At 66.4% G+C, this 16908-nt stretch overlaps 1 protein-coding gene across 2 annotated transcripts; it reads left to right on the top strand.

Annotated features, from left to right (window-relative positions):
• Positions 1–733: 733 nt before the first annotated feature.
• SLC6A18 (solute carrier family 6 member 18) lies at positions 734–15805 on the top strand. 2 transcript variants are annotated; one of them, XM_027520390.1, is made up of 12 exons: positions 734–935; positions 5412–5552; positions 6154–6291; positions 6754–6935; positions 8692–8802; positions 9556–9668; positions 10391–10519; positions 11785–11941; positions 12749–12953; positions 13163–13322; positions 14360–14522; positions 15524–15805. In XM_027520390.1, the coding sequence occupies exons 1-12, from the start codon at positions 776–778 to the stop codon at positions 15713–15715; spliced, it is 1851 nt and encodes a 616-aa protein (XP_027376191.1). In that variant the 5' UTR covers positions 734–775; the 3' UTR covers positions 15716–15805. The 2 variants fall into 2 exon arrangements, with proteins under 2 accessions (XP_027376191.1, XP_027376192.1); XM_027520391.1 differs by lacking the exon at positions 8692–8802.
• The last annotated feature ends 1103 nt before the right edge of the window (positions 15806–16908 follow it).

The raw sequence follows: 16908 nt of genomic DNA, 5'->3' as shown, positions 1-16908 counted from the left end.
GAGCACCGGGAGCCAGACAGAAGGGGAGCACTGGGAGCCAGGTGGAAAGGTCACATTCAGACCATATGAGAGGTCTGGACATCTTTGGAAAATAACTGGCTTAAAAGTAAACATAGCAGCTGTCCTGGCAGCCCTACTTGGGCATTCACCCATGTCCACGCAAAATCCCGTTGCAGATGTTCATTGCAGCTCTTCCTCACGGCCACCCTGGTCAGTGCATGGGGGACACAGCACCCCACAGGCCATATAACCACCCGCCAGGCGGGTCTCCAGAGACCAAGGCCTGTAGCCCAGCTCACACCGCTTACACAACGTCCCTCTCCGGGGAGGGAGAGCAGAAGCAGGCCGTCGGGGGTGCGGCCACATGAGGGACAGGGCCCCTCCTGGGATGGCCGTGTCCATGCGTCAGCCGAGATGCTGGTAGATGCCTGCAGGGTGCCTAGTGGGGGCCCATGGGTGCTCGGAACTGCTCCTGACAGCCACACGTGAGCCAGCAGTTATTCCAGAAAGTTTATTAAAAGTGAACAACATCCATGGAACAGGCAAGTGGGCCCCAGCCTCGGAACCCCTGAGCTTCTCGCGTTGGTGATGGCGGCCACAGACGTTGGGCAGGAGTGGGCGGGGGAGGGTCCGGGGTCGGGAGGGGCACGCAGTTGGAGGGGCTGTTACCGATTAACCAGCTCCACTGGTTTTCCTTTAAATCACAAAAAAGCACACCCACAGGGCAGAGACTGGCAACTTCCTACCGCTGTGGAGGCTCCGGGCTGTGGCAGGCATGGCGCGCACCCCAGGGCCCGACCAACCTGTGGACGGCGGCGGGGAGGAGCGGCCAGCGTGGGACAACAAACTCCAGTACCTGCTGAGCTGCGTGGGCTTCGCTGTGGGCCTGGGCAACCTCTGGCGCTTCCCGTACCTGTGCCAGACGCATGGGGGAGGTGAGCCTCCTGGGTATGCCCCCCCCACCGCCGCCTCCGGGGTGTGGAAACTCCCACCCCCAGCGATCTGTCCCCCGGAGCCCAGCTGGCGACAGCTTTGCGGTGCTGCTCAGCAGGCCGCCCGCCCAGGCTCCGTCAGGGTCAGGGCGCCGGGCCCCCCTCGCCAGCACTGTGTCCTCACTGACCAGACCCCAGAGGGCAGCCAGGGGGCCGCAGCCACATGGGGAGCTGAGATGGGCACCCAGGCTCCCGCACGAAGCCCACAGCAGCATCTGGAGCCACTGGGCGGGGGCGCCTCGCTCAGTGGCCCGTAGCTGTTGGTGTCACACCTGGTGTTGGGGACAAGAGGCGCAGACCAGGTGGACAGCTGCCCTCAGGGGATGGACGTGGGGTGTGGCTCGCTGTGTCCCCAGGCTCAGGGCAGGGGGCTTCCCGGGCAGAGTCACCCCATCGTGGTGTCTGACCCGAGGCTTCCCCGAGGCCTGTGCTTCCTAGAGCCTGCGGAGCTCCCTGCCGAGGCAGGTGCTGGTCGAGTGTCCCCTGCAGGGCAGCGGCTCTAGCCTCCTGCCTCGGAGACGGGGAGGCCGAGGTGGTGAGGATTCAGCCCATCTCCACCCAAAATGGGGGAGCAGGGGATCAACACAGAAGGCAGAGTCCGCATGAGCACCGCCCACCAAGCTTCCTGGTCATGCAGACACGGCATCTTTGAGGTCTCCTTTTCCTGACGATAAGATCTGGGGCATGTGGGAAAATCTGAACATGCAGACAAATGGCCAGACATTCCTCTGTAACAGCTGCCCTGGCGCCAGAGCCTCCGTGGGTCTGGGGTGGGGGGCGGCCGCACCTCCGTGAGCGCGGCGTGGAGAGCATGGAGCTCCCTGGAGCGCCAGCGCAGACCTGAAGCAGGGCGCCCAGAGCCCCCAAAGCCTGTCGTGCCAGGCCAGGGCCTCGGCGACCCTCCACGCACGGGGCTCCGCCACCTGCAAGCACAGCACTGCCTACAGCCTGACCCGCTACCCAGAGCGGCCAGAGTGGGGGCCCAGGGCCCCCGCCCCATGGACACCGCCTCTGCCTCCATCCAGACATCGAGGCTGCGGGCGCCACCCGCCATGCCCGGGGCTCCGAGACACGCCTGTAGGGTCCAGGATCCAGCTTTCCCAGGCTGGAAGCTCTCGACCAAGTGCCACGAAACAAGCTTCTCACGCGGCGAGAGGCCCTTCTCCGTCTGCTCTGACCACCTCTGGAGACCCTGAGACAGGGCGGAGGTGACAAGCAGACAGGGCATCGCCTGGTTCGCACCTGCAACCCCCTGACGTCAGGACTGTGCCTCCACGTCATGGAGGGAGGCAGCGTCATCACAGAGCTGAGCAGATGTGGACGCGGGGCCGTCCGGGGCGTCACATACGCTCCACTCTGCAACGAGCAGAGGAGGCGGAAGCACAGTGCCCGGTGCTGAGCCCGGCTGCTGACCGCAGGGCTCCAACCCGGGCTGTGGCCGGGGGGTCCCCCAGGGAGCTGCAGAGGCCCCGATTCCTGCTCTGCCCTGGAGGCCTGTGGTTTAGTGTGGAGCCCTGGTGTCCAGCAGAGTGAGCCCTCTCGGCTCTTCCTTTAAACTCTGCCGCCGCCTTCCTGCATAGACTGCAGCCGTGGCGCGCGGGCCGGGGGTCGGGCCGGGGGTCGGGCCTCGTGTCCGGTGGGGTGTCCGGCCTGGCCCCTGCGGTCTCCACGGGCTTGGGATGCAGGTCTCCCCTCACCCCGTGTGCCCCTCTCCTTCCATCCTCCCGTGGCTCTTTCCTCAAGATCACGGGCGTGTTTCTCAGCAGCCCACAGGCCCTTGCCGCTGTTCCGACCAGAGGCATCTTTTCTTACTGGACTGAACAGCTGTGTGCCATGCCCTGCACCCCCCGGGCTCTGCCCAGACCCGCCCACAGGGGACGGCACACAGCGGCCGGCCATCTGATGACTGTGTATTCCTTGTCACCGGCTCTGCAGTGGCCCTTCAGCTCTCGGGGCCGGAGCACCGAATGTGCGAGGCTTTCCCCACACTGACCAGGCCTCTGGTTCTCAGTGGACGCCGACTGGGTGCCCCAGAACCTAGCCTGCCCGCACAGGCTAAGGGCGGCCCCATAAGACGCCCCCTAACCTCAGATGCCAATCTGGAGTAGCAGGTCCCCAGGTTACCGTGGCTTCTTCCGATTCTTTACAAATTCAAGGGGTCCCACAACCCCTCTTAAGACTCAGTGGTTTGCTGGAATGGCTCGGGGAAACACTCAGGTCTACAGGTTTATCATGAAGGGTGCAACCCAGGAATGCCGTCCAGGAGCGATGCAGAGGCGGGCCCCCCAGCACGGCCCCCTCCTGTGCCTCCACCAGGCAGGCCCTTGACGGGACCCTGGGCCGCTGGCTGGTGACTCTCAGTCTGCCGCTGCGGGAGGGCCGGGCTGGGAGTCCCAGGGGTGGGGTCGCCCTGCCCCTCCAGCTCCCGGCCTGTGGGGTCAGCTGGGTGAGGCTGAAGGACATCAACAAGCTGAGCCCCTCGCCCGACCCCCCGACACGCCTAGGGAGCTCGGGGGCCGAGCCAGGACAGGACCAGACACGCTCCTCTCAGTTCAGTGCAGCGTCCCGGATCCGGGGCCCCAGCACCGGGTCCACGAAAGGGGGACCAGCTCTCCTCCTGCCTTGTAGTCTGGCAGAAACAAGCCTGCCCCGCGCCACCCCCACTGGCTCCTCCTGGAGTCAGCATGAGGGGGCGGGCACCCCCCGGATGTAGAGCCCCCAAGCCTGGCCCCCAGCACCCCAGCCGGGCCTGTGATCTGGGCCCCCGTCCCCACGGTGGTTGCGTTGGGGCTGAAATGAGCCTGACGCACAGGCTGGACACTGCTCAGCACCGGGTCACAGAAATGCCTCCTGTCCCCCTCTCCCCAGAGCCGGGAGACTCAGCCACGGGCCAGGCCCCCCGTCCCTCCCCTCCCTGTCTGTCCCCTCTCCCCAGACCTCTCCTTGGGCCAGACCCTCTCACGCTGCTCTCAACCAGCCCCTGAGGCCTCCACCTGGACCCCGTCCAGCTAGGGCCTCCCCCTCAGACCGGGCAGGGACGGGGGAAGGGGGCCAAGGGCCAGTCAGCCCGGAGGCCTCACCCTTCCCGGATGGTGGCTCAAACACGTGGGGCTCAGGCCCTGGGCGTGCGGCCGTTCCAGGTCTGCCTCCGCCATGCTGCAAGGTGTGCGTCCTGGGGCCTGAGCGTGCCTCAGGAGGGCACCTCCCTCAGTGACCTGGACCCCGGGTCCCTGGTGACCCCCGGCCACAGCCCCCGCTGCAAGCCCTGCCCGCAGGGGCCCTCCTGCCCCTGGGAGGCCATCCCAGGGCCTCTGGGGCTCCACCTGGAACTTAAGTCTCTAATGTACTTTGCCTTTTTGCTGCTGCATGGGAGACACTGAGACGCATCGTCTGCCCACATGCTGGCCCCGGCGGCCCGTCAGGCCGACACGGCCCAAGAGCTCCATGGCCTGGCTGCCCTCAGGGTTCTGACTCTGCATCCACACTTCGGATGGTGATAGAAAAAGCCAGCACGAAGCTGTGCTGGTGAAGAGCACGGGGCCTTGGTTCGAGGGAGTGGCTCTCGGAAGCTGAACCCAAGCTTCCCGTGGACAGTGGGGAGAGCCGTGCCCACAGCAGCCTGTGCTGTTGGTCAGGGCCTGATGGTCTGTGCTGCTCCCTGGGGTCCCCTGGACCCGTGCAGGCAGCAGCTGCGGTCAGCCAGGCAGCGCTGAAGCAGCCACACGCGCCAGCCCAGGGCAGGCAGGTTCCCAGGGTCTGGACAGAGGATGTGCAGCTGAGACTCCCACGGCACACACAGGGCCGATTCCGCCTCTGGCACTCAGTCCTCCTCCCGACAGTGCAGGAGCGTCCTGTGGGGACCCGTGTCTCCCCAGCAGGCCTGCGGGCTCAGGGGTGCCCGGCCCCCTGCCACCTGCCGGGACCCGCGCCATCCACGTGGTGCAGAAGGGAGCCGCCGTGTCTGCCTGCCTGCCCTCAGGTTCTTGCCGAGAGGCAGCTCTGTCTGAGGGGCCCGGCACCCAGGCCCACCCTGCTGTGTGCACCCCAGCGTCCGAGCAGGGGTGAAGGGTTGGGAAGGGCTTCCCACCTCAACCCAGGGCACAGCTCGGGGGACTTCCGGTGACCACCTCCTGCAAGGCCCTGCCATGAGCAGACGAGCTCCCCGTCCCAGGAGCCCGGGAACCAGGGGTGTCAGGGCCCCAGTGAGAACGCAGCTTGGCCCATGTGTCAGTGGGAACCCCACACAGCCCCAGAGGGTGGGGGACTACAGCTTTAACACAAGCAAACCCCCGACGTCAGGGCTGTCTCCCTCGGTGGCCATGAATGCTTCTCCTTATCCCCCCCACAGCGGCCTGTGTCACCCTCACCAAGGCTGGGCGGGGCAGAGGGCAGAGCCCACTGACAGCCGCGTCTCTGCAGGTGCCTTCCTCATCCCCTACATCATCGCCCTGGCCTTCGAGGGCATCCCGCTGTTCCACATTGAGCTTGCTGTCGGCCAGCGCCTGCGCAGGGGCAGCGTCGGGGCGTGGACAGCCATCTCGCCCTATCTGGGGGGCATGGGTACGTGCCCCCCCCATGACCCTGACCTGCAGCTGCTCCGTGGGGGGGGGGGGGGGGGGGCGGGGCTGCGTCTACTCGTGCCATGCGTGTTTGCTGGGTGTTCGCTCGTCATACCAGTGCATGCCCGGTGGTTTGGAACGGAAGGTGCAGGGGTCCCGGGCACGCAGGTCCCCAAGGCAGGAATCAGGCGTGACAGCGGAGGCAGGAGTCCACCCCAGAACAGCAGCTCGCTGGCGCACGGTGCCCAGTCCATGTGCATGGGGCCCTGAGTGCATGCGACCTGGGACCTCGTGGCACCTGGGGAGACTGGGCAGAGGGCAGCCCTGGTTCCCCGAGTGCCCGTGAGATGGGCTCTGCCGCAGACGGCCCCAGCATCGCCGGCAGGCCTGTGGCATGCCTGGTGGCTTCGGGCTGCCCGAAGGCCCACCTAGAAGCAGGCCGAGGCTGGCGGACAGGCCGCTGAAGCCCAGCCAGGAGGGTGCCAGCCAGCGGGCGGGCAGCAGGGGCCTCAGGGTTGACGCAGGGATCGGATACACAGGCTGGGCGCGAAGAGGTCCATCGGGCCGCCCAGGAAGGCGCTGACCGTGCCCGGTGCCCACAGGGCTGGGCTGCTTCACCGTGTCCTTCCTGGTCAGCCTGTACTACAACACCGTCCTGACCTGGGTGCTCTGGTACCTCTTCAACTCCTTCCAGCACCCGCTGCCCTGGAGCGCCTGCCCGCTCGACCTCAACCGCACAGGTACTGCTGTTGGGAGAGATGCCCAGCGTGGCCGGCCCCCCTGGAGCTGGGTCCTGCTACCCCGCGCTTGCCCGTTTGCTGTGGGACCCCGGGCCCCCCTCACCAAGTAGCACCCAGGCCCTCGAAGCTGCTCACACACCTGGCAAGGAAAAGTGTGTGGGTTGGGCTGCTCATCCCCCTGAATTAGGTCTTCAGGGGGACACCCCCCCAGCCCAAGTGCATGCCCTCTGCGGAGACCTCAGGTGTGGGGAGTACTCATGGTTTTCAAGTGTGCTCATGAACCCGGGTGGGCCTCTGTCCCCGCGGGCCCCCTGTGCCAGCTCGTGCTAGGCACCTGCTGGACAGGCTGAGCAGCTGCAGAGGCCCCTGGCAGCCAGCCCCCCGGGCCCGCTCCCAGGGTGGTGGGGTCCTGCCGGGTCCCTGTGGCCCGCGGCCCACCTGTGCGGGCCCTGCCGGCTCCAGGCCTCGTGCAGGAGTGCCGGGACAGCAGCCCCGTGAGCTACTTCTGGTACCGGCGGACCCTGAACGTCTCGGCCGACATCGGTGACAGCGGCCCGGTCCAGTGGCGGCTGCTGGTCTGCCTGGCCGTCTCCTGGGCCGTCGTGTACCTGTGCGTCATCAGGGGCATCGAGACCACTGGGAAGGTGAGCCGCGCAGCCCGCCCCCGGGCCCCTCCTCACTTCATCTCCTCGGCCTCTGGGGTTCAGAGGTTCTGTCCGTGTCCCTGGAGAGCTGGGCTCCTGTCACCGTGAGGTGAACCTCCTCGGCTCGGTGAACCTCCTCGGCTCGGTGACAGTCTGCACTGAAATCCTCTCTGATGTTAGAACAGCCATTCTGGCTTCTTTGACTGAATTAATTTTTTTCCAGCTCTTTTTCTTTTTGTATGTTTGGGTCTTTGTGTTTAAAGTGTGATTCTGGTAGACAGCGCGCAGCTGGCTCTTGCTTTTACCCCCAGTCTGACTGCCCCCGTCTTCTTCCTTTGGGGTGGTTGCACTGACCGCGCTGTCCATCTGGCTGGGTGAGGCCCATCGCCTTGTATTTCCTTTCTGCTCATCCCCTCTGCTCTTTGCTCTCGTGCCGCTCTTTCTCTGAGGTGTTTTGGACGCCTCTCTATGTCCTTTGCTCGGCGGCTGTAACTCGGTGGTTGGATTTGGGGCTGCAGCCCACTCTGTCTCCCAGCAACGCTGCGCCAGGCGACAGAGGAGGCCTCAGCATCGCCCTCTCCCTCCAGTGGCCACGCTGCCATCACACCTTTCACTACAGCGTCATAAGCAGCAAGCGCAGCCTCAGCACTTCCTTTTTTCTTTGCCTCTCAGCCTGTGGGGTCTTAGGTCACTGATCAGGGACTGAACCCAGGCCCGGCAGTGAGCGAGGTGAATCTTCACCTAGGGAACACCCACATTCTCAGCATTTTTGTTTTAAACACTGCATTATCTTTTAAAGAGACTGAGGCAATGAGAAAAAATACTGAAAGTCACCTCGCTTCCACACAGAGAGGACCAGGGGAGCCTGAGTCTGTGCCTCCCACGTTTGCCTTTCAAACTGCACCCAGCTCCAGCTGCCCACCCCTCTTCCTCCAGGGCTTGGATGAGTGCCCACCCCTCTTCCTCCCGGGCGTGGATGAGTGCCCACCCCTCTTCCTCCCGGGCGTGGATGAGTGCCCATCCCTCTTCCTCCGGGGCTTGGATGAGTCTGGTACTTTTCTCTTCCTCCCGGGCGTGGATGAGTCCGGTACTTTTTACGTTTGTCCTGACTTCAACTGTGACTACACTCCACGCGTCTCTGTGGGGCCTCCCGATGGTGGTTGTGGAGGTCTGCGGGTCTGAGTGTGTGTGAGCTCCTGTACTGTATTTCGGTTAACGTGTGGGGGTGATAATTACTCTCAGGTGAGGGGCTCCAAGCTCGAGGAGACTGGAATTTCAGACCCAACCAACCAGCCAGAAACCCAAATAGTCCTGCACGAACGTCCCTGAAGATGACCTGGGTGGCCGCACCGTGTCTGCATTTGGGGTCTGGGCTCAGGGGGAAGGGTCCCCGTTTGCCGATTTAATTTTTTGCAGACGCTATGTGCGCAGACCCTCCCCAGCCCTGAAAGAACTGGGGACTGGTCCTGCTCGGGGAGAGCGTGTGGGCAGGTGTGCGCCCCACAGACCCCATGAAGAGGCCCTCTGGGGCCTCAGCATAGAAGGAGGAGGGGCCTGTGGACCAGAAGGAGGCCACTGCCCACCGCGGTAGAACCCTCGCGTGAGCCTCGGGGCAGCCCAAGCCCCTGAGCGTGACTGGGGCCCGCCGCCCGCTGTCTCCAGTCAGACCCCACGACCCGGCAGTGGCCCAAGGCCGCTCCTGAGCCCCGCTGACTCAGGAGTGGATGCAGAGGAGACTGATGACTGGCCTTTTCAGGCCATTTATTTCACGGCCCTGTTTCCTTACCTGGTGCTCACGGTCTTCCTGGTCAGAGGGCTCACGCTGCCCGGGGCGATGCAAGGACTGACCTACCTGTTCACCCCTGACGTAAGTGGGCCCCACACCCAAGCTCCCCCACAGGCCCAGGCTCAGGAAACAAACAAGCCGGGCCCCCCCAGCCTGGACCCTCCCACCCTCAGCCAAGGGAGCAGAGACGGCCACAGGGAGGGGCGGTCCGGCGTCTCAGGGGTCAGGTTTGGAGGGCGGGGAGCAGAGAACGCGGGCTGGGATGCAGGGGCGTGTGAAATGGGGGTGCAGGAGAGACGCCTGGTGGGGACCTCGGTGTCCCCCGCAGGGTCCCAGACCCCACGTCTCTGAGGGGCTTGTCCAGGAACACGAGCCCGCCAGGAGAGGAGCCACGGGGCCATCCCATGGTCTCTGGAGCCCCAGAGGCTGCACAGCTTAGCACCCTCAGTCTCCCAGGCTGGGCCCCTTGCTGGGCACGTGGGTGGGGTCTGTGGGTTCCCCAGTGGGAACACCAGGCCCTGTGTGCAGGGGGCCCCGCCTGGCCCGCGAGTCCTCGAAACCCCTAGCCTGCAGGGAGCTGAACCGACCCGGATCTGACTCCCAGCCCCGAGAGGGTCGTCCTCCTGTGGATGGGCCCAGGGGGCATTCCGCATCAAAGCAGGGAGCCCGGACTGCCCGTGTCATCACACGCGCTCCTCACGAGTGGTCCCAAGCTGTCTCGGGGCCTGGGTGGGCACACGGCTCGTGGGAGCATCCCGGGGATGCTGGGCAGTCTTGACCAGGAGCACCAGGCTGGGGGCCTGTCTGCGACCACGGGTCCCCATTCCCCTCCAGCTGCGGGTCCTACAGAACCCCCGGGTGTGGCTGGACGCCGCCACCCAGATATTCTTCTCCCTGTCCCTCGCCTTGGGAGGACACATCGCTTTCGCCAGCTACAACCCACCCAGGTAGGCTGGGGCTGGGGCCAGGGGCTGTGCTGCGGAGGGCATGCCGAGCAGCTTGTTGTGACATCCTTCCTGGAACGCGGGGTCAACCGGTGTGAGCCTCTGATAAGCACCTCTCGGGGTTCTGGCAATCACTGAGTCACCCCGAGGGCCGGGAGGCTGCCGCCCTCTGAAGCAGCTTGCAGCAAGTTCTGGAGCAGCTGCCGGAAGGGAACTGGGGTCATCAAAGCCAGGAACAAGGCTATAACCCGGGGCTGCCCGTGTGACACACGTGGCCATAAAAGCAGAAATACAGACTGTGTCAGCCTCCCGGGCACTTAGACGCCCGGGCGCCCGCCTCCTCACGACGCCCAAGCCTGCCCATGGGTCATAAAACATGGCATGAGCGATGACGCGCTGACAGCAGCCTCCGCGCGGGTCCATGAGGGCAGCGGGCGCGCGGGGGGCGGAGGGCCCAGGGGCCTCCAGTGGTCACTCCTGCTGTGTTTCTGCCTCCACCCTTGCACGGCAGCCACTGTGCGTTTCTCACCTGGAGACCAGGCACCCACACCCAGGGCCCCCAGCTCGCTCCTGCCCCGAGGCCGCAGAGGAGACGGGCCCTGAGGGTTGGCACCAGCTGCCGCCTCGAGCTGGGGTCCCGGGCGGGGGTGGTGGGGAGGGCCCTGAGAGGCGGCGCCCTGCCCCAGGCCTCCTCCCTGGGGCCCTAAGGCCGCGCGTCTGCACAGGAACAACTGCAGGAGGGACGCGGTGAGCATCGCGCTGGTGAACAGCATGACGTCCCTCTACGCGTCCATCGCTGTCTTTTCTGTCTTGGGGTTCAAGGCAGCCAGCGACCACGGGCGGTGCCTGGACCGGTGAGCGGGGCCCTTGGGCGCTGAGGAGTCAGGGATGGGGGCGGTCCGCCTGGAACCATGGGCAGGACCCGAGCTGGAGGTTGGGTCTTGGCCAGGAAGACAGGTTCCGATGAGGGAGTTGTGGACAGGATGGGCCCCCGGCCAACAGCCGGTATCCTGACGGGAGGGGGGGGCACACGCAGACACGGAGGAGGAGCGGGGGCTACAGGGAGGCGGCCACGGCGCACACCCGGGGCCCTCCCCTGGGCCGCGGGCGACCCCAGCCCTGCCCACGCCTCGTCTTGGACTCCCTGCTCCAGAGCTAGGAGGTCACACGTCCTGCGGCTTCCAGTCGCCCAGGCTGTGGTCATCTCTCACCACAGTCCTGGAGCCGGCCCAGTGAGGACGGCCCCACGGGGGAAGTCACCGCATGGGACGGATGGCCTCCCAATGCAGGTTCCCGGGAGAGCCCCACCAGAGGGGCACAAGCCCGCCCTCCGCCTGCTGCTGGAGGTCCAGGGCAGCTTGTGGATGATGGACTCGTGGGCAGTGTTGGCAGGGCACAGGGGAATGCCTGCCATGACCACCCTGGCCATGCGGGGGAGGAAGGGCAGCCACCCGCACCCCAGGCACAGCAGAGCACGTGCGCGGCTCGGAGACCCCAAGAGGCCGCAGTGGCCGCAGCGTCCACTGCGTCCCAGGAAGCAGCGTCCCACCACGGGCCAGCTCTTCCCACCGCTCCCCCCAGATGCCCAGAGAACAAAACCAGAGTGGCCAACACCGGCTCCCCTACGGCTGCACCTTGGGCAGCGTCACCACCTTCTTGCTGCGCCAGGGTCACTAGGCCACCCCGACACAGCAGAATCACAGACGGAACGGACGGAACGCACACGCACGGGAGAGCCACGGCCCCAGCCAGCCTCTGAGAGGCTCGTCCACGGCCCTAGGGGCAAAGCGTCCCGGGGCCTGGCAGGAATGGGCATGTCAGCCACCCCAGCCACCTCTGCAAAAGGCTTCGGGACTCTGCAGGGCGAGGTGCCAAGCATGTTCTAGTGAACAGTCTGAGCCGTGAGCCCCGAGTCGGACGTGGAGGTGTGAGGAGCTTGAGGCCACCCCTGCGGAGGAGGCTGGAGCCCACAGGCCAGGGGGCAGGAGGCTGTGTGGCCTCTTTGTACCCTGGCCCTAGAAGCTGGATAGCCTGTGTCCCCCACATGTGTACAAGACCCCGGGCGCCCCCCAGAGCCCGCCCCTCCGGGGCCACTCATCCAGCGTCCCTGCCCCCGCAGAAACATCCTCCACCTCATCAACGCCTTCGACCTGCCGGAGCAGAGCGTGTCCAGGGACACCTACACTGCGGCCCTGGCGCGTCTGAACGCCTCACAGCCGGCTCAGGTGGCCGGGCTCCCCCTGGAGGCCTGCCGCCTGGAGGACTTCCTGGACAAGGTGCGCAGGGGCCATGGTGCGGCTGCAGGAGGCTGCAGGCGTTGACCTGGGGTCAGGGCTGAGCCCTGGGGCCTAAACGCAGTGCCTCCAACAGGCCCTGCTCTGCAGGTGGGGTCCAGACGGGGCGAGCGGGCCTTGGGGCTACCCAGAGTCCAGGGAGAGGGGCGTGAGCACAGCCTCGAGCCAGGCCATGGCTGGCCGACGTGGGGCAGGGACAGTGACTGGAGGTGGGCAGGCCCCTGCGGGAAGCTGTTGAATGGGCTCCTGAGCCCCAGCCCGGGGGCGCGCGTCCCCCGCCGCAGGTGATTTAGGGGACAGGGCACCTCCCCGCAGAGGTGCACCCACAGTATGTGGTAACACGGCCCGGACGGGGCAGGGTCACCTCTGCCTGACCCAGGAGGGCACCCTGGCCTTCCAGCAGGGAGCGTGAGGGTGGGTGTGCGTCCTGGCGTGGCCCCTGCTGGCACACGCGTGTGTCCTTGGGGGGAATGCTGGCACACGTGTGTGTCCTGGGGGGCATGCTGGCACACACGTGTCCCAGGGGCGTGCTGGCACACGTGTGTGTCCCGAGGGGGGTGCTCGCCCACGCGTGTGTCCCAGGGGTGTGCTGGCACACGCGTGTCCCGGGGGTGTGCTGGCACATGTGTGTGTCCCAGGGGGCGTGCTGGCACACGCGTGTGTCCTGGGGGGAATGCTGGCCCACGCGTGTGTCCTGGGGGTGTGCTGGCACACGTGTGTGTCCCAGGGGGTGTGCTGGCACACGTGTGTGTCCCGGGGGCGTGCTGGCACACCTGCGCCATGTTGCAGAGTGCCTCGGGCACGGGCCTGGCCTTCATCGTCTTCACGGAGGCCGTGCTCCACATGCCCGGCGCGCCGGTCTGGGCTGTGCTCTTCTTTGGGATGCTCTTCAGCCTGGGCCTGTCGTCCATGTTCGGGAACATGGAGAGCATCATCACGCCGCTCCTGGACCTGGGGGTCATGCCCAGAAGGGTCCCCAAGGAGATGCTGACAGGTGAGTGCACAGCCAGGCCTCCTCACCAGATGTCAGATGAGCCTCCCCCACGGGGGCTTGAGGGCTGGTCCCGGCAGCTCAGGCTGACCCCCCGAGGGCCAGGGAGCACGGGTGGGCACTGCGTCCCGCATGGCCCCCGAGGGTGTCCTCCAGGCCACGGTGCCGGGCACACGGCAGGGCACCGGAGACGCCTGACGGGTCGTGTCCAGGCCTGGCCTGCCTGCTGTGCTTCTTCACGGCCACCTGCTTCACGCTGCGGTCCGGGAGCTACTGGCTGGAGATCTTCGACCAGTACGCCGCGGCCCTGAACCTGATCCTCCTGGCCTTCTTCGAGGTGGTCGGGGTCGCTTACGTTTATGGGATGAAGCGGTGAGTCAGCCGCCTGGCCCGCCCCTCTGCTCCCGGCGTCCCGTGGTCCCTGAGTGGGCCTCAGGCAGCGGTGGGTGACACGGGCCATCTGAGGTCCCCCCAGCGAACCTGTCCACAGGCGTAGCCTGGCACCACCGCCTGGCTATGCGGAGGCCCATGACTAACAGTGGTCTCCAGCCACCTGCGGGAGCTCCCAGCGTCCAAGCGCAGGTGGACCCCAGGGCAGGAGGGCCTGCCCAAAGCGCCAAGAGCCAACCTCCCCTGGAGGCCTCCGAGGAGACCCAGCCACATTCTACCACCCTCACCTGGCCCAGGCCCGAGGCACAACCGCACTCACACCTGAACTCACACTTGCACACACACACACACCCCTGCACTCACCTGTCACCCTGCCCAGATAGGGACCCTAGAGGTTGTGACCCCGACCTTTGTTCTAAGAGCTCCTGAGAGGCCCTGAATGCGAGCCTCGATGCTGCTCTACGGGCAGAGGGACAGCGGGCTCGTCCCCAGGGGACACGCCCACAGAGCCAGCAGTGGTGTGGGGGACAGTGCACCCCTGGACTTGGGGGGCCACGCGGTCTCAGAAGGGGACCCTCAGGTGCCCTGCGGAGGAGACCTGGGAGGGGCGGGGACAGGAAGGGCCCTGGGGCGGGGTCCGGAGCAGCTCCAACCCCCTCCCGTGTGTGCCGGGGCCGCTGCACATCCTGGGCCTCTGTTCCTGCCCTGGGACCCCAGTCAGGTGTCGCGTCCCCCCCACAGCTACGCTCACAGAGCTGGAACTCCCCGACCGGGGCCAGACCCACCGGTCCTGCTGCTCCCTGGACTGGGCTCCGCGGCCCCTCGGGCCTTTCCCATCCATTGACCTGGGGGTGGGGCGGGTCCTCACCAGAACCCAGACGGCTGCCTCATCCAGGGGCCACTCGGGAAGACAAGGGACAGAGGTCAGAGTGGAGGTGGGGACAGTCCCTTGGGCCACATCCTGGTGGACAAAGGCTGCCGGCCGAGCGGATGGGGACTGAGCCCAGGCTCTGCGGCAGGTTCTGCGACGACATAGCCTGGATGACCGGGAGGCGGCCCGGCTTCTACTGGCGGGCAACCTGGAAGGTCGTGAGCCCCCTGCTGCTGCTGACCATCTTCCTGGCCTATGTTGCCCTCCTGGCCAGCTCGCCACCGCACTACAAGGCCTGGAACCCCCGATACGTAAGTCCTTTGGGTAGGGGGATGACCCCAGGGCCCAAGACCCAGCCTCACTCCCCTCCCCGGTGCCCACCAGGGACATCTGTGCGCCGGGGCCCACGCAGGCTGCTTTTTCCCTGAGACCCCAGGTCCCTGGCCCTTGATGTCCCCTGGGGCATCGGTGCTGACTCCGGCAGCCCCAGCGACCTTGGGGCTGACCTTGGGTGCAGGCCTCGGTCAGCAGCGGGAGGGCAGTGCAGGCTCCACACTCTGGTGACCCCGTGGGCCCCTGCAGCCCCTCCCCCGGGGATGGGGGCCATGGGGCCGGCTCTGCAGACGCCTGGCCAGTCTCAGATGGGACCCGCCACCGAGACAGGCAAAGCACAGGGTGTGGCCTGGACTCTGGAGCCAGCTCTTGGCCCCAGGCTGCGCGCTGAGCCCATGAGCTCCACCAGCCTGCTTTCCATCTGCCAGCTCAGAGCCGCCCCTTCTCCGGGGTGTGGACGCAGCTGGTTCTAAATTCTCCCCAGAAAGCAGCTGCCCCACACGGCCAGACGGGCATAGGAGGAATGGCGCCACCTTCTGGGGGCGCCCGCCCTGTTACAGTGACCACGGGCCTGAGATTGGGCGGGTGGTGCTCCCCTCACGGAGGGAGCACGGAGTCTGACCAGGCCCAGCGGTCAACCCCAGGACCGAGCAGCCCTTCGGGTGGTCCAGGGTGGCTCTCTCCAGAACGCGGCACCCCAGGTCCCCGGCCTGCCTCTCGGAGCCTAACCCCACAGGTGGCTTGGCAGGCCAAGTCCCCGAAACTTCAGCTGCCCAGGTGCCCACTGCCAGGGAGCGGCCCTGGCCAGGTGCCTTTCCCTCCACCCGCCCTAGGGGCCCCGATAGAGGAGAAGACGGGCTGAGCTGCCCCCCACGCTCATGGCCCCTGGGGCCGAGGGCCAGCCTCCTCTACACAGGGAGTGCGCGTGGGGCGACCTGTCTGCTTCCCGGATGCCCCTCTCAGGCCTCGTGTCCTGCAGGAGCGGTTCCCCTTGCGGCAGGAGAAGCCCTACCCGGGCTGGGTGCTGGCCGCCTGTGTGCTCCTGTCCTTCCTGCCCACCCTGTGGGTCCCGGTGGTGGCGCTGGGCCAGCTGCTCGCCCGGTGCAGACAGAAGACGCGGGACCCGCCGCAGGACAGATGCCCAAAGCCCCGGGGCGGCAGGGCCTGCTGAGCACGGGGTCAGGGTGGCGGGGAGGCCTGCCTGTGCCACAGCCAGGGCAGCACCAATACACGCACGCTTGGCCCCGAGGGCCCGTGGTCATTGTTCCCGACACTGTCGTGCCCTCCGGACCCGCTCACGGCACCGCCCGACTCGCATGTCAGTCCACGCTCCTCTCCAAATGGCCCAAGCCCATTGTCCACCTCCTGGGCCCTGTGGCTGGTGGTTCTGCATGGGGCCCTCGGGGAGGCCGTGCACTGAGTCCACGGGCAAAACGCTGGTGGTAGGGGGAAGGGGGTCTGGGAAGGCCCACCCGCACCCCACAGCAGATGGACAGCGTGAGGCAGGGCCATCTGCAAGGAACGCCGCAGGGCTGGGATGGAGGCCCAGCCCCACATAAGGACCTTTCTCTACCTGAGCCCTGGTCCCAGGGAGGGTCTACCCTGGGTGTGCGTGATGGGGACCTCAGGGCACCTGGTGCACAGACAATCATCCCAGAAGCATGGGGCGCTCCCTCCTCCCCAAAGGCCAGGGAGCTGGGGCACTGAGATGCTAACTGAGATGCTGGCTCTTCGCAGGCTTAGCTTAGACACACTGCCCTTTACTCTTCTGAGACTTTCAAGTCAAGGAGGGAAGGGAAGGCCGATGGTCACGCAAGTCTCCATTCTCTCCAGGGGAGGAGGGCCAGCCTCCCTCCTGAGCATGGGTCCCTCCCTGCACCAAGCCCCACTCCCAGCAGCCTCAGATAAGACCTGCCCTTTCCGGGGCCCGCTCGCCTCCCCCCGCCTCCCTGCACTCTGGACCTCCTCCACCAGCCGGGGACAGTCCTGAGGGGCCCTGGACACACAGGTGAGCTGCCGGAGACCCAGCCTGTCCTCCGCGTTGTGATGGGAGCGCGGCCCTCTGAGCCCAGCCCCAGGCAGGCGAGTGCTGTCCATGGTGCTGAACCAGGCCCTCCGACACGGCCCTGCGGGAGGCCAGCACGGCGCTGGGGCCCTGGGACCCCGGAAAACGGGCCGGTCACTGCCGCATGCCTAAGAGGAGTGGGTATTATAGCCGGGTCAACGCAAGTTTGCCCCGGAGTGAGCCCTAAGCCGCATCGGGTGGGCGGGGTCTGCACTTCACCCCCATGCCGCCCTCAGTGACTCAGGGCCCCCTCTTCCAGAGAAGCACCAACACGGCGTCCACCTCAGCCTCCCTCCTCC

This window comes from Bos indicus x Bos taurus, chromosome 20 (genome assembly GCF_003369695.1).
Source record: "Bos indicus x Bos taurus breed Angus x Brahman F1 hybrid chromosome 20, Bos_hybrid_MaternalHap_v2.0, whole genome shotgun sequence".
Lineage (NCBI taxonomy): Eukaryota > Metazoa > Chordata > Mammalia > Artiodactyla > Bovidae > Bos > Bos indicus x Bos taurus.
Note: the sequence above shows the minus strand (reverse complement) of the source record. Positions and strands in the feature narration are given on the sequence as shown.